This window comes from Oryctolagus cuniculus, chromosome 5 (genome assembly GCF_964237555.1).
Source record: "Oryctolagus cuniculus chromosome 5, mOryCun1.1, whole genome shotgun sequence".
NCBI lineage: Eukaryota > Metazoa > Chordata > Mammalia > Lagomorpha > Leporidae > Oryctolagus > Oryctolagus cuniculus.
The window spans coordinates 126,520,632-126,534,210 of NC_091436.1; the positions used below are offsets into that span (position 1 = coordinate 126,520,632).

Sequence of the window (13,579 nt, forward strand, 5' to 3'; positions counted from 1 at the left end):
AGATTGGATTACTTAATAAGTGGCATTAAAGAATATCAACTGTGGCCGGCGCCGCGGCTCACTAGGCTAATCCTCCGCCCTAGCGGCGCCGGCACACTGGGTTCTAGTCCCGGTCGGGGCGCCGGATTCTGTCCCGGTTGCCCCTCTTCCAGGCCAGCCCTCTGCTGTGGCCAGGGAGTGCAGTGGAGGATGGCCCAGGTGCTTGGGCCCTGCACCCCATGGGAGACCAGGAAAAGCACCTGGCTCCTGGCTCCTGCCATCGGATCAGCGCGGTGCGCCGGCCGCAGCGCGCCGGCCGCGGCGGCCATTGGAGGTGAACCAACGGCAAAGGAAGACCTTTCTCTCTGTATCTCTCTCTCACTGTCCACTCTGCCTGTTAAAAAAAAAAAAAAAGAATATCAACTGTTTGGGGAAAGATCTCATCTTGGGGGAGGGAAGCAGGGGAATGACAAAAAAAGTAATGACCAAAGATATTAGTGGTTTTAACTACTTGGGGGGTGAATCAACGGAAAAGGAAGACTTTTCTCTCTGTCTCTCTCTCTCTCTCACTGTCTAACTCTGCCTGTCAAAAGAAAAAAAAAGTTTATTTGTTTGAAAGGCAGAGTTATGGAGGAGGGGGACAAAGACAGAGAGATTCCATCTTCTGGTTCACTCCCCAAATGGCCAAATGGCCAGAGCTGGGCCAATCTGAAGCCAGGCCCTTCATCTAGATCTCCCATATGGGTGCAGGGGCCCAAGTACTTGGGCCACTTTCCACTGCTTTCCCAGGTGCATTAGCAGGGATATGGATTGGAAGTGAAGCAGTGAGACTCGAACCTGCACCTGTATGGAATGTCGACCCTATGAGCAGAGGCTTAACCTTCTAAGCCACAGCACCAGGCCCAACTATGTAGTTTTTTTGTTTGTTTGTTTTCTTTTGTTTTTTAAAAGATTTATTTTATTTGACAGAGTACCAGAGAAGGAGAGAGATCTTCCAGCTGCTAGTTCACTCTTCGAATGACCAAAATAGCCAGGGCTGGTCCAGGCCAAAACCAAGAGCGCAGAACTCTACCCAGGTCTCCTGCATCGATTACAGGGGCCTAATTACTTGGTGATCTTCTGCTACCTTCCAAGACACACTAGTAGGGAGCTGGATCTGAAGCCGAGTAGCTAGATTTGAACTGACACTCCAATATGAAATGCAAGTGTCATAAGTGGTAGCTTAACCTGCTGTACCACAGTGCCAGCCCTCAGCAAAATAAATTTTTAAGCTTAGAAAACAGGGGCTGGCGCCGTGGCTCACTAGGTTAATCCTCCACCTGCGGCGCTGGCATCCCATATGGGCTCTGGGTTTTAGTCCTGATTGTTCCTCTTCCTGTCCAGCTCTCTGCTGTGGCCTGGGAGGGCAGTGGAGGATGGCCCAAGTGCTTGGGCCCTGCACCCGCATGGGAGACCAGGAGAAGCACCAGGCTCCTGCCATCGAATCAGCGTGGTGCGCCGGCCGCAGCGTGCTAGTTGCGGCGGTCATTGGAGGGTGAACCAACAGCAAAAGGAAGACCTTTCTCTCTGTCTCTCTCTCCCACTGTCCACTCTGCCTGTCAAAAAAAAAAAAAAAAAAAAAATAGGCCGGCGCCGCGGCTCACTAGGCTAATCCTCCGCCTAGCGGCGCCGGCACACCGGGTTCTAGTCCCGGTCGGGGCGCCGGATTCTGTCCCGGTTGCCCCTCTTCCAGGCCAGCCCTCTGCTGTGGCCAGGGAGTGCAGTGGAGGATGGCCCAGGTGCTTGGGCCCTGCACCCTATGGGAGACCAGGAAAAGCACCTGGCTCCTGGCTCCTGCCATCGGATCAGCGCGGTGCGCCGGCCGCGGCGGCCATTGGAGGGTGAACCAACGGCAAAAGGAAGACCTTTCTCTCTGTCTCTCTCTCTCACTGTCCACTCTGCCTGTCAAAAAAAAAAAAAAAAAAAAATGTAAACAGAAGAGTTTTTTGGTAGCTGTGTCTCGCAGCATTGTCTGGAAACAGTCTCAACTGCTTGTAGTGGGAAATGCTGCATCCCAGCTATGGTGCTTTGTCATATCATTTGTGAGAAATTATGGTAGCATCAGGTGCCGTTTAGGAGTTCAGGGTTACAAAGTGGTGTTATGAAATCATATATGCAACCATATTATGTATTTATAAGTTCTAAAGGAAATTTAGCAAAAGAGATTATTTCTGAGTAGTGGCGGCTGCATCAACCTCCTTTTTGTTTTATAGGAAATTCCTGTTAACGATGGGGTAGAGCTGTTGCAAATGGTCCTGAACTTTGACACCAAGGATCCCCTCATTCTGTCCTGTGTCCTCACTAATGTCTCAGCACTCTTCCCGTTTGTCACCTACAGACCAGAGTTCCTGCCCCAGGTCTTTTCTAAGGTAAAGTCCATCTCCTTTGTAAATTTTATTTTATTTTATTTTATTTTATTTCTTGTAAATGTTTTGAAAGTATATGAGGCAGTATTTGCTCAATACTGCCTGTGGATAGGCACCATGCTAGGGCCTTACACTATGGGAAAAAGTGTCTCACCTGTGTGGCATTGCAATTAGTAGACTTGCACACTAAGAGGAGGGTATCAGATTATTCTGTCAGTCAGGGAGAGGGTTTTATTTTATCTTTTTAATTAATTTATTTGAGAGATAGACAAGTACAGACATAGCAAGCAAGATCCTATCCATTGGTCACTCCCCCAAATGCTTGCAATGGCCAGGACTGGGCCAGGCTGAAATTAGACACCAGGAACTCAATCTAGGTCTCCATGTGGATGGCAGGGACCCAACTGCTTGAGCTGTCACCTCCTGCCTCGTAAGGGTGTGTATTGCCAGGAAGCTAGAATTAGGATTGGAGTCCAGACTTAAAGCCAGGCTCTCTGAAATGGCATGCAGGGGTACCACATGTCTTCTTAATCACTGTGCCATAGCCTGCCTCCGGAAGGAGATGTGTGACAGGAAAGGATAGTGTGGACAGCTTCCAGGTGTCCAGCTTAATGACCAGGTGGCTGGTAGAGCTAATACCTGAGGGAATACTGTGGCCAGGAAAGAGAGCAAAAGTAAAGAGAAAAGAGTAGATTTTATAATGCTGTGTTTGAAGTATTTGTAGAACATCTAGGTGGAGACACCTTAAAACAAATGGATTGTTTGAGTTGGAACGTCAGACTCCAGTACATGAGATAAATAAAGGCATCATCATCATAGAAGTCCCCAAGACTAGAAGTGAAGCCCTAGGAAGAAGAATGTATCCATGGAGTTCGGAGATCTGTGGGTCAAGCAGGGAGCCCTGAGTCTCACCACCACTGGTGGAGAGCAAAGAATGGGAAGCCCTCAAAGAAGGAAAAATGTACAGTAGTCAGACAAACAAACGTGTGTCCCAAGGCTGGTAATCTTCAGAGAAGTGGACGTCTTTATTACAACACTGTGGTAGAATGAGAAGGCTGTGCCAAGAAGGTGCTGGCAAGCGAATGTCAGTTACTCAGGAAATGGCTTCGGGACCCACGTGTCAATGGAGCCTGCCTGGCAGACAGTGATTGGTTACAGCATAAACTGCCCCTTGACCAGATTGGCTGCCTCGGCTATATAAGCTGCTGCACCAACTGAAATAAAAGAGTGCGAGCTGCTCGCCTCTAGCCCACTTTCACCCGACTCCCAGTGTCTGTGTCGTGCCTCTTGCCCCCACTGCGCTTCTCCTCTCAGAAGAAATCCACAGCAACATAATAGCAATTCTCTAAGAGATGGAGATGCTTTTTTAGACAAATTTTTTAATTTTAAAAATTCTGTTGTTTTATTTATTGGAAAACAGAGAAAAGAGAAAGACCAAGATCTCCCACCTGCTTGTTCACTTTCCAAATGCCCGCAACACTCGGGCCTTGGTCAGCTTCAATCTAGGATCTAGGAATTCAATCTGAGTTTCCCACATGGATGACAGAGACCCAACCATTCGAGCTATCACTTGCTGCCTCTGAGGGTGCTCCTTAGTAAGAAGCTGGAATTGAGAGGGGAGTCAGGACTCACACCCAGACACTCTGATATGGGACTCAGACATCCTAACTACATCTTTTTGTTGTTGTTGTTTTTTTACAGGCAGAGTGGACAGTGAGAGAGAGAGAGAGAAAGGTCTTCCTTTTGCCGTTGGTTCACCCTCCAATGGCCGCCGCAGCCGGCACACCGCGCTGATCCGAAGGCAGGAACCAGGTGCTTCTCCTGGTCTCCCATGCGGGTGCAGGGCCCAAGCACTTGGGCCATCCTCCACTGCACTCCCGGGCCACAGCAGAGAGCTGGCCTGGAAGAGGGGCAACAGGGACAGAATCCGGCACCCCGACCAGGACTAGAACCCAGTGTGCCAGCGCTGCTAGGCAGAGGGTTAGCCTATTGAGCCGCGGCACTGGCCCTAACTACATCTTAAACCCTAGGGCAAATGACCACCCTGGGTTTCCTGATTATAGCATAATTCCGTCATAGCGGTCAATGTTGGTTTGGATTAAAGAGTGAATGGAAAGGGGCTGGCGCTGTAGCGCAGTGGGTCAAAGCCCCAGCCTGAAGTACCAGCATCCCATATGGGCGCTAGTTCTGGTCCCAGCTGCTCCTTTTCTGCTCCAGCTCTCTGCTGTGGCCTGGGAAAGCAGTGGAAGGTGGCCCAAGTCCTTGGGCCCCTGCACCCACATATGAAATCCATAGGAGGCTCCTGGCTCCTGGCTTCTGGCTTCGGGTCCACTGAACTCCGGCCATTGCGGCCATCTTGGGAGTGATTCACCCAATGGAAGACCTCTCTCTAACTTTGCCTTTCAAATAAATAAAAATAAATCTTAAAAAAAAAAAGAAAAGAAGTGAATAGGAAGTTATAAAATGGAATCAGGATCACTCAACTTTTGATTAAAACAACAGAGAAGAAAGTTGTCAGCGTAGCTCAGTGTTTGGGTAATAGCCTGGCTAGTTCTGGGATTCTCTGACCTCTTACTTTGTAAAATGGTTTGATTGTAAAATTGTGAATTTCAAGCTTCTCACAGTGGTATCTGAGAAAATGGATATCCGAAGCTTGGTGAAGGCAGTTGAAAGCTCTTTTCTTACCATATGTTACTGAGAATATACTCTGGAATTGTGTTGAAAATTAAGTGCTAATGACTTTTCTTTTAATTTATAGTTATTTTCATTGTATTATTTCATCTGGTTCACTCCCCAAATGCCTGGAACAGTCAAGATTGAATCATGCCAATGCCAGGAGCCCAGAATTCAATCCAGGTCTCCTGTATGGTTGGCAAGGACTCAGATACTTGAGCCCTCATCCGCTGCCTCTCAAGGTGCACGTTAGCAGGAAGCTGAATAGTAAGCAGAGGACTGGGACTCAAACAGGTGCTCCAGTGTGGGGTGTGGATGACTTAGCTGCTGTGCCAAGTGCCCGCCCCTTAACTACTATTTAAAGCATGAGTGAGGTGGCCCTTGTGGTGCATGCAGCCAGTTTGGCTGCCACTTGGGATACCCATATCCTGTATCAGAGTGCTTGGTGTGAGACCAGGCTACTCTGCTTCCAGTCCAGCTCTGTGCTGGTGTGCCTGGGAAGGCAGTGGAACATGGCTTAAGTTCTTGTCCTCCACATCAGAGACCCAGATGGAATTGCTGACTCCTAGCTTTGACTTTGCCAAAATAGGAGCCATGGCTGATGTGGCCATTTGGGGAGTGATCCAGCAGATGCAAGATCCCTATCTCTTTCCCTGTCTCTGTCACTTTGCCTTTCCAATAAGTAAATCTTTAATTAAAAAAAAAAAAAAAAGAAAGTGACTTTTTTCTTTTTGCTTCTCCTTAGCTATTTTCATCTGTCACTTTTGAAACTGTTGAAGAAAGTAAGGTAAGACCATTTATTAAATCAACAGATTCTAACTTTGAGTGCAAAAATGTGGATCCCTAGTGTCTAGATTGTTGTGTAGTTGAAGGAGTTGGTACAAGCAGTAGATGCTCACCTGATGCCGTGGCCTGCAGGGAGATAGAACATGTGACGTTAGACCCCCGTGGGTGTGAACGTGCCTCCATGCTCATGCTGTGCAGCCTCTGTAGGTGGTGTTATAAGGGACCCTGAGTCTTTCGCGTGTCTCTCTTCAGGCCCCCAGAACCCGGGCCGTGAGGAACGTGAGGAGGCACGCCTGCTCCTCCATCATCAAGATGTGTCGTGACTACCCCGAGCTTGTGCTGGTAAGCTACCAGACCTGACTGTGTAGCCTTTGAGCCTGTTGAGTTTGGTTACATTTCTGTCGACCTAGCCTTTGTAATACCTCACATAAAGGAAAAAGGGGGGGCCAGCGCCGCGGCTCACTAGGCTAATCCTCTGCCTAGCGGCGCCGGCACACCGGGTTCTAGTCCCGGTCGGGGCGCCGGATTCTGTCCCGGTTGCCCCTCTTCCAGGCCAGCTCTCTGCTGTGGCCAGGGAGTGCAGTGGAGGATGGCCCAAGTACTTGGGCCCTGCACCCCATGGGAGACCAGGATAAGTACCTGGTTCCTGCCATTGGATCAGCGCAGCAGCCACTGGAGGGTGAACCAACGGCAAAGGAAGACCTTTCTCTCTGTCTCTCTTACTGTCCACTCTGCCTGTCAAAAAATAAAAAAAATTTAAAAAAAAAAGGGGGAGGGGACTGTAGCTTTGCATACTTGCTGGGTTTTTCCTCTCTCTATTGTAGTTAAAAAGGCAAATATTTTCTCCCTTCAGAATGAATGATTTGCCCTAAATGTACACCTTGTTAATGTACTATGCAGTGTTCTTACTACTGCCAGATGGTGTGCCTAATCTTGAGAGAATCCAGTTACAAATCCAACTTCTGGGGATATTGCTTTAAGAAATTTAGCCTGATTCCAGATTATGAACTGACCAGATATTTCGGTGAATACACAGCAGTTGTCTCCTTGTGTCTTTAACAAACTGGTCTTTGCCTGCAAAGATATTGTAAAGTTGACATAGAAAAAAATAATTTTGATTGTTGCAATATTGGAAAATACGGTTATCCAAATACTCAAGGCAAAAACTCCTCCTGTCTGAATTGCCATATTTTTTCATACGAAAGAACATTACACTTGATTATAGCCAAAAGGCCGAGAAGCAATGTGAAAGAACATTATAACAAGGGACAGTGTCATGGCACATTGGGTTAAGCCACCGCCTGCAACTCTAGCATCTCATGTGAGTGCCGGTTCAAGTCCTGACTGCTCCACTTCCAACCCAGCTCCCTACTAATGTACATGGAAAAGCAGCAGAAGTTGGCTGAAGTACCTGGGCCCCTGACACCCATGTAGGAGACACTGATGGAGTTCCAGGTTCCTGCTTTCTACCTGGCCCAGCCCCAGCTGTTGAGGCGAGGCTATCTGGGGAGTGAAGCAGCAGATGGAAGACCTCAGTCTTTCCCTTTCTCTCAATGTAACTCTGATTTTCAAATAAATGATTTTTTTTTTTTTTAAGATTTATTTTGTTCATCCAAAAGAGTTACAGAGAGAGGTAGAGACACAGAGAGGTCTTTCATCTGTAGGTTCACTCCCCAAATGGTTGCAATGGAGCTGAGCTGATCCAAAGCCAGGAGCTTCTTCCAGGTCTCCCACATGGTGCAGAGACTCAAGGACTTGGGCCATCCTTCACTGCTTTCCCAGGTGCAGTAGCAGAGAGCTAGATTGGAAGTGGAGTAGCCAGGACTCGAACAGGCGCCCCGTATGGAATGCCAGCACCGTAGGCCAGGGCTTCAACCTGCTGCGCCACAGCACCAGCCCCAAATAAATAAATCTTAAAAAAAAAAATTTTTTTTTTTCACAGAGTTACTAAAGGACTTCCTTATGGGCCTGGCCCTCCTGGGACTTGCTGTGGTTTCTTTCTTCTTATAGTGACTGACCCCTGAAAGCCCTCCATCATCTCTGGCTTTTTTTCTTTATACTCTGCAGCCCAATTTTGACATGCTTTATAGTCACGTGAAGCAGCTTCTCTCCAATGAGCTGCTCTTGACACAAATGGAGAAGTGTGCTCTCATGGAAGCCCTGGTTCTCATCAGCAACCAGTTCAAAAACTACGAGCGTCAGAAGGTGTTCTTAGAGGAGCTGATGGCGCCTGTGGCCAGCATCTGGCTTTCTGAAGACATGCACAGGTAGAGGAAATCTTTTGCCCTGACACCTACTGCACTTGCATGTCCGTTCAAGTTCCAGCACTGTGCCCAGGGTGGATGTGGGAGCTATAAGTGGTACTATCAGTGGTACCTGAATTTGTCTGAAAGCAGTTGCTTGGAATCTAATTTCTAAAAATATCACCATGCTGTTCAAAGGTATAGGGAAAGAGGAACTTTTGTCATTCTTTGCATGTTGTGGGAATAGCAAAGGAAGTTGAAGCCTTCAAATGACAGCTAACAATATAATTGAACTTCTCACTATCAAAACTGCTCATTAGAGCCAAATAGTCATAACCTATAAGTTCTTGTGGAAGAAAGTGTCCTTGCTTAATACATAACGTAACTTGCTTTCCCCCTCCACCCTTTAGAGTGCTCTCAGATGTTGATGCTTTTATTGCCTATGTGGGTGCAGATCAGAAAAGCTATGACCCAGGCATGGAGGATCCCTGTGGCTTAAACCGTGCACGAGTAAGTAAGACCCTTGTGTGGATGGGAAGTTGAATTGGCTGTGAGTACGAGTAGCATATTGTCATTTGTTAAACTCTTTATAGATTTGTTTTTTCTGTACCTGGGAGTCTCCACTTCCTTAAGCTTCTGCTTTCTTATCTTTGGTCTTGAATCAGTGTCCATAGCAGAGTAGGTGGTCTTTTCTGTGAAGTCATTATTTTGGCTGTAAGGATCTCTCTTAGAAGCTCTGAAAACTGAGCTGTAGTGAGCAAGTAGGTCAGAGCTTGGTCAACAGGGGTGTCCTGCCACCTGTCTATCATGTAATGTCCTAAGTGAGGGCCTGACTTGAAAATCTGAGGTTTTTAGGGCTTTACTATTCAAATATTCCTTGTTCCTGGCTCCATTAATGACAGAAGTCATAGGAATTAACCTGGCAAGCAGACGGTTGGTTGAAAGTGCTGTGATATTGGGGTTAGGGCCAAAGCTGCTAAGGCCCAAACTGGAGGGCACAGGGTCAGCTCAGAGCAGGGTGAAATGATGGCGATTTCAACACTTGCTTTGGAGCATGTCTAAGCTGCCTTCTAATTGGGGGCCCTTGAGAGGGTCCCTGCAGCCTGTGGAAAGGCATCCTTACAAAAGAGAAGCTTCAAGAGCCTCCTACTGGCCCTGAAAATGATAGTGAGAAGACCCCTCTTGGACTGTATCTGAAAGGAAGGGACAGGAATCCCATGAGTACAGGAGGGCATAGGATTCTTACCTTCTTTCTGGCCTCTCACCTTTGCCATGGCCCTAACTATATCCTACAGTTCTTTTGTCTTTTCTTCCCCTTTTATGGTTACCTCTCATTCTTGTCTTTCTGTAGATGAGCTTTTGTGTGTATAGCATTCTGGGTGTTATGAAACGGACTTGCTGGCCCACCGACCTAGAAGAGGCCAAAGCTGGGGGATTTGTTGTGGGTTATACACCCAGTGGAAATCCAGTCTTCCGTAACCCCTGCACGGAGCAGATCCTGAAACTTCTTGACAATTTGCTTGCCCTTATAAGGTGGGTCAGAATAAAGGTTATTCTTTTTTTTTTTTTTTAATGTTTTACCTAAAATGTCTCAAAAGTTTGATCTCTTTATATGTCTTCATGTCATGGTGGTGACAGTGAGGGATTAGGTCTTGTTTCTTTCTTGTGGGGAGGGGGAATCTCTTGTTTTTAAAAATAGCATCAGTGATGTACACTTGGCCGCAACAGTCGGAGCTGCGCCAATCTCTAAGCCAGGAGCTAGGAGCTTCTTCTGGGTCTCCCACATGGGTGCAGGGGCCCACGGACTTGGGCCATCTTGTACTGCTTTCCCAGGCCATAGCAGAGAGTTAGATCAGAAGTGGAGTAGCTGGGTCTTGAACCGGTGCCTATATGGGATGCCGGCGCTTCAAGCCAGGGTGTTAACCCACTGTGCCACAGTAGTGGCCCCCAAAAGCAATTTTTGAGATGCATGCTTTTTTTTTTTTTTTTAAAGATTTATTTATTTATTTGAAAGTGGAACAGCTGGGACTCGAACCGGCACCCATATGGGATGCTGGCATCGCAGATGGCAGCTTTACCCACTATAGCACAGCACCGGCCCCCTTAAATTACTGTTTTTAGTAGGTACAATTTTGCTTCGCTGAAAGATATGGCAAGATATTGATAGCACTTATATGTCTGATGAAAAAGATATTGGCGGCCGGTGCCGCGGCTCAGTAGGCTAATCCTCTGGCTTGAGGTGCTGGCACACCGGGTTCTAGTCCTGGTCAGGGCACCAGTCCAGCTCTCTGCTGTGGCCCGGGAGTGCAGTGGAGGATGGCCCAAGTGCTTGGGCCCTGCACCCCATGGGAGACCAGGAGAAGCACCTGGCTCCTGCCTTCGGATAGGCATGGTGCGCCGGCCGCAGCGGCCATTGGAGGGTGAACCAACGGCAAAGGAAGACCTTTCTCTCTGTCTCTCTCTCTCACTGTCTACTCTGCCTGTCAAAAAAAAAAAAAAGAAAAAGAAAAAGATATTGGAGCTGTGTTTATATAGAAGCCAGTAGTCACACATAGCTCTTGAACACTTGAAATTCTGAATTGAGATAAGCCATAAGTGTAAAATACACACATTTCTAAATCTTAGTTCAAAAAGGATGTAAAGTACCTGTTTATATTAATAATGTATTTAAAATTATGTTTTTATAGGTTAAATAATATATTTTGTGTTTCTTTTTGTATTTTTAATCTGATTACCAGAAATTTTAAATAACTTACATGACAGTACTTTAAAAAGTGGAATTAAAAGCTAAGTTTATTTTGTTGCAATTGCTTCTTGGCCTTTTGCTAAGATCAAGTGTAGTATTTTGGTGCAAAGTTTGAAATCCATGTCCACTCTGACTTTCCTTATATTTCTATTGGACAAGACTGCCCGTAGTGAATTGGATGGAGGATACACGTGGGTAGTAGAACTCTTTATTATTCTTAAAAGGTTCACTTTCATCATTATCTGTTTTGAATAATGGCTTTCCTGTGACCTTTTTCCATTGTTTTATATAACTTCCATGTATTTAATTAAAATCTTTATATGTGTGAAGTTTTGTTAGCCTAGTGATTATACTCCTGACTGGCAATACTATTTCAAATAGATAACTTTTGTTACTCAGTTGTTTTTTCCTTGCCAAGCAACACCTAGCCCTTTATAACGTGAAAATGCAGATCTGGAAGTTGGAAATGTCAGGCAGGGGGATCTTTTAGGAGCCTGAATCCTCCCAGGGCTTGTGGATGTCGCTGTTGTAAACACCTCACCTGGAGTCAGATATAGGAGCTTGAGTGCTGTCGGGTCTTCCTGCCGGCACTGTGAGTGAGGTGCAGCCACTGTGATGCCACCTCCTGGACTAACAGAGGAAGCTATAAGGAGTGCCCGATTCTGTTGTGGTCTCAGGAGTATTCAACATGCTGATAACAGAAACCCTTTTGTTTTTAAATTGTTTCTTGGAGTCACAGTCACAGTTACTTAAATAAAACCAGATGATTGGTCTGCCTCCTGTCGAATTCAAGATTATGAATTTCTTCTCAGGAAAAACTAATTTCATCAGCGATCATTTCACTGTATTAGCATCTTTAAAAGCAACCAAGAGAAACTTAATTCAGAAACAAAAAAAAAAGATAGCAAATTACAATTTTTAAAAGAAAATGGCATCTCTTATCTGTCCTTGGGCTTTGCACAAATAGGAGGTAACCATTAAGGTAGCGCTGCAGATGGCCTCACAGAATACTAGCAAGTTGATTCTAACATATAAAATCATAGTACACCATGACTAAATGGGATTTACCCAGGAATGCAAGAATGGTTCAGAACTCATAAAAAAATCAGTTATTGTAATACACCAAAGGGAATCGAACCTTAAAGTCATCTCAGTGCAGAAAAAGTCTTTTTAAAAGTTAGTACTCTTTCGTGATTTAAAAGCAAACAAACAAAAACACTTAGCAACTGGAATCAGAAGAGAATTTCTTCAACATGAATTTTCATGCAAGTGCATATTTATACATCATACTCAGTCATGAAAAGACCACAAGCTCTCCAACCTTCAGGATTAAGACGAGGATCCTTGCTTTCACCAGTGCTACTAAACATTTTATACTGGATGTCTCAAAACAATCAAGCAGGGGCCAGCGCTGTGGTGCAGTGGGTTAACGCCCTGGCCTGAAGTGCCAGCACCCCATATGGATGCCGGTTCTAGTCCCGGCTGCTCCTCTTCTGATCCAGCTCTCTGCTATGGCCTGGGAAAGCAGTAGAAGATGGCCCGGCCGGCGCCGTGGCTCAACAGGCTAATCCTCTGCCTTGCGGCGCCGGCACACCAGGTTCTAGTCCTGGTCAGGGCTCCGGATTTTGTCCCTGTTGCCCCTCTTCCAGGCCAGCTCTCTGCTGTGGCCAGGGAGTGCAGTGGAGGATGGCCCAAGTGCTTGGGCCCTGCACCCCATGGGAGACCAGGAGAAGCACCAGGCTCCTGGCTTCGGATCAGTGTGGTGCGCCAGCCACGGCGGCCATTGGAGGGTGAACCAACGGCAAAAGGAAGACCTTTCTCTCTCTCTCTCTCTCACTGTCCACTCTGCCTGTCAAAAAAAATTTTTTTAATTAAAAAATTTTTTAAGTTAAAAAATTAAAAAAAAGAAGATGGCCCAGGTCCTTAGTCCTCTGCACCCACATGGGTTACCAGGAAGAAGCTCCTGGCTCCTGGCTCCTGGCTCCTGGCTTCAGATCGGTGCAGCCCCAGTTGTTCTGGCCATCTGGGGAGTGAACCAGCGGATGGAAGACCTCTCTCTGTGTCTCTACTTCTCTCTGTAACTCTGTCTTTCAAATAAATCTTTTTTTCTTAAAAAAAGGCAAGAAAAAAAGGCATCCAAACTGAAAAAAGAAAACTATTCACTAACAGATTATATATATATATATATGTGTGTGTGTGTGTGTGTGTCTGTGTATATATATCTACACATATATAAAATCCACAAAAACCTACCAGAAATATTACTGCAGCTAAGAAAAAAGTAAAGCTATAAAATCAACACAGAAAAATCTGTGATGTTTCTATACACCAGCAGTGAATGATCCAGAAAGGAATCTTGGAAAATGATTCCATTTGTAATGGCATTCAAAAAAAAAAAAAAAAGAAAAAATGCTTAGGAATAATTTTAATTTTGTTAGAAAGAGTCCCCATCTGCAGTTTCACTCCAGAAGCATCCATGACAACTAGGGATGGGCAGCGGCCTGGAGCCAGAAACTCGGTCAGCATCTTCCACATGAATGGCAGGAGCCCAACTACTTGAGCCATCACTGCCTCCCAGGGTGTGCATGAGCAGGAAGCTGGAGTCAGGAGCCAGAGCAGGCAAAGAACAGAACCCCGGCACTCCAGCATGGAGCACAGGTTTCTCAACTGGCATCCTAACCACCAAGCCAAACACTTGCCCCGGGAACAAATTTACTAATCAGGGATGTGAAAGACAAAAGCTGTGA

The 13,579-nt window shown here is 46.2% G+C and overlaps 1 protein-coding gene across 3 annotated transcripts in view; it reads left to right on the forward strand.

Moving 5' to 3' along the window:
• Positions 1–13,579, forward strand: part of XPO5 (exportin 5) — a 49,668-nt gene that overhangs the window by 23,709 nt on the left and 12,380 nt on the right. For all 3 annotated transcript variants that reach the window (XM_070074065.1, XM_051854690.2, XM_070074066.1), the window contains 6 exons: positions 2,232–2,387; positions 5,803–5,844; positions 6,096–6,185; positions 7,911–8,110; positions 8,497–8,596; positions 9,438–9,619. In XM_070074065.1, coding sequence (XP_069930166.1) covers positions 2,232–2,387; positions 5,803–5,844; positions 6,096–6,185; positions 7,911–8,110; positions 8,497–8,596; positions 9,438–9,619 — 770 coding nt within the window. The remainder of the gene's footprint in view (positions 1–2,231; positions 2,388–5,802; positions 5,845–6,095; positions 6,186–7,910; positions 8,111–8,496; positions 8,597–9,437; positions 9,620–13,579) is intronic.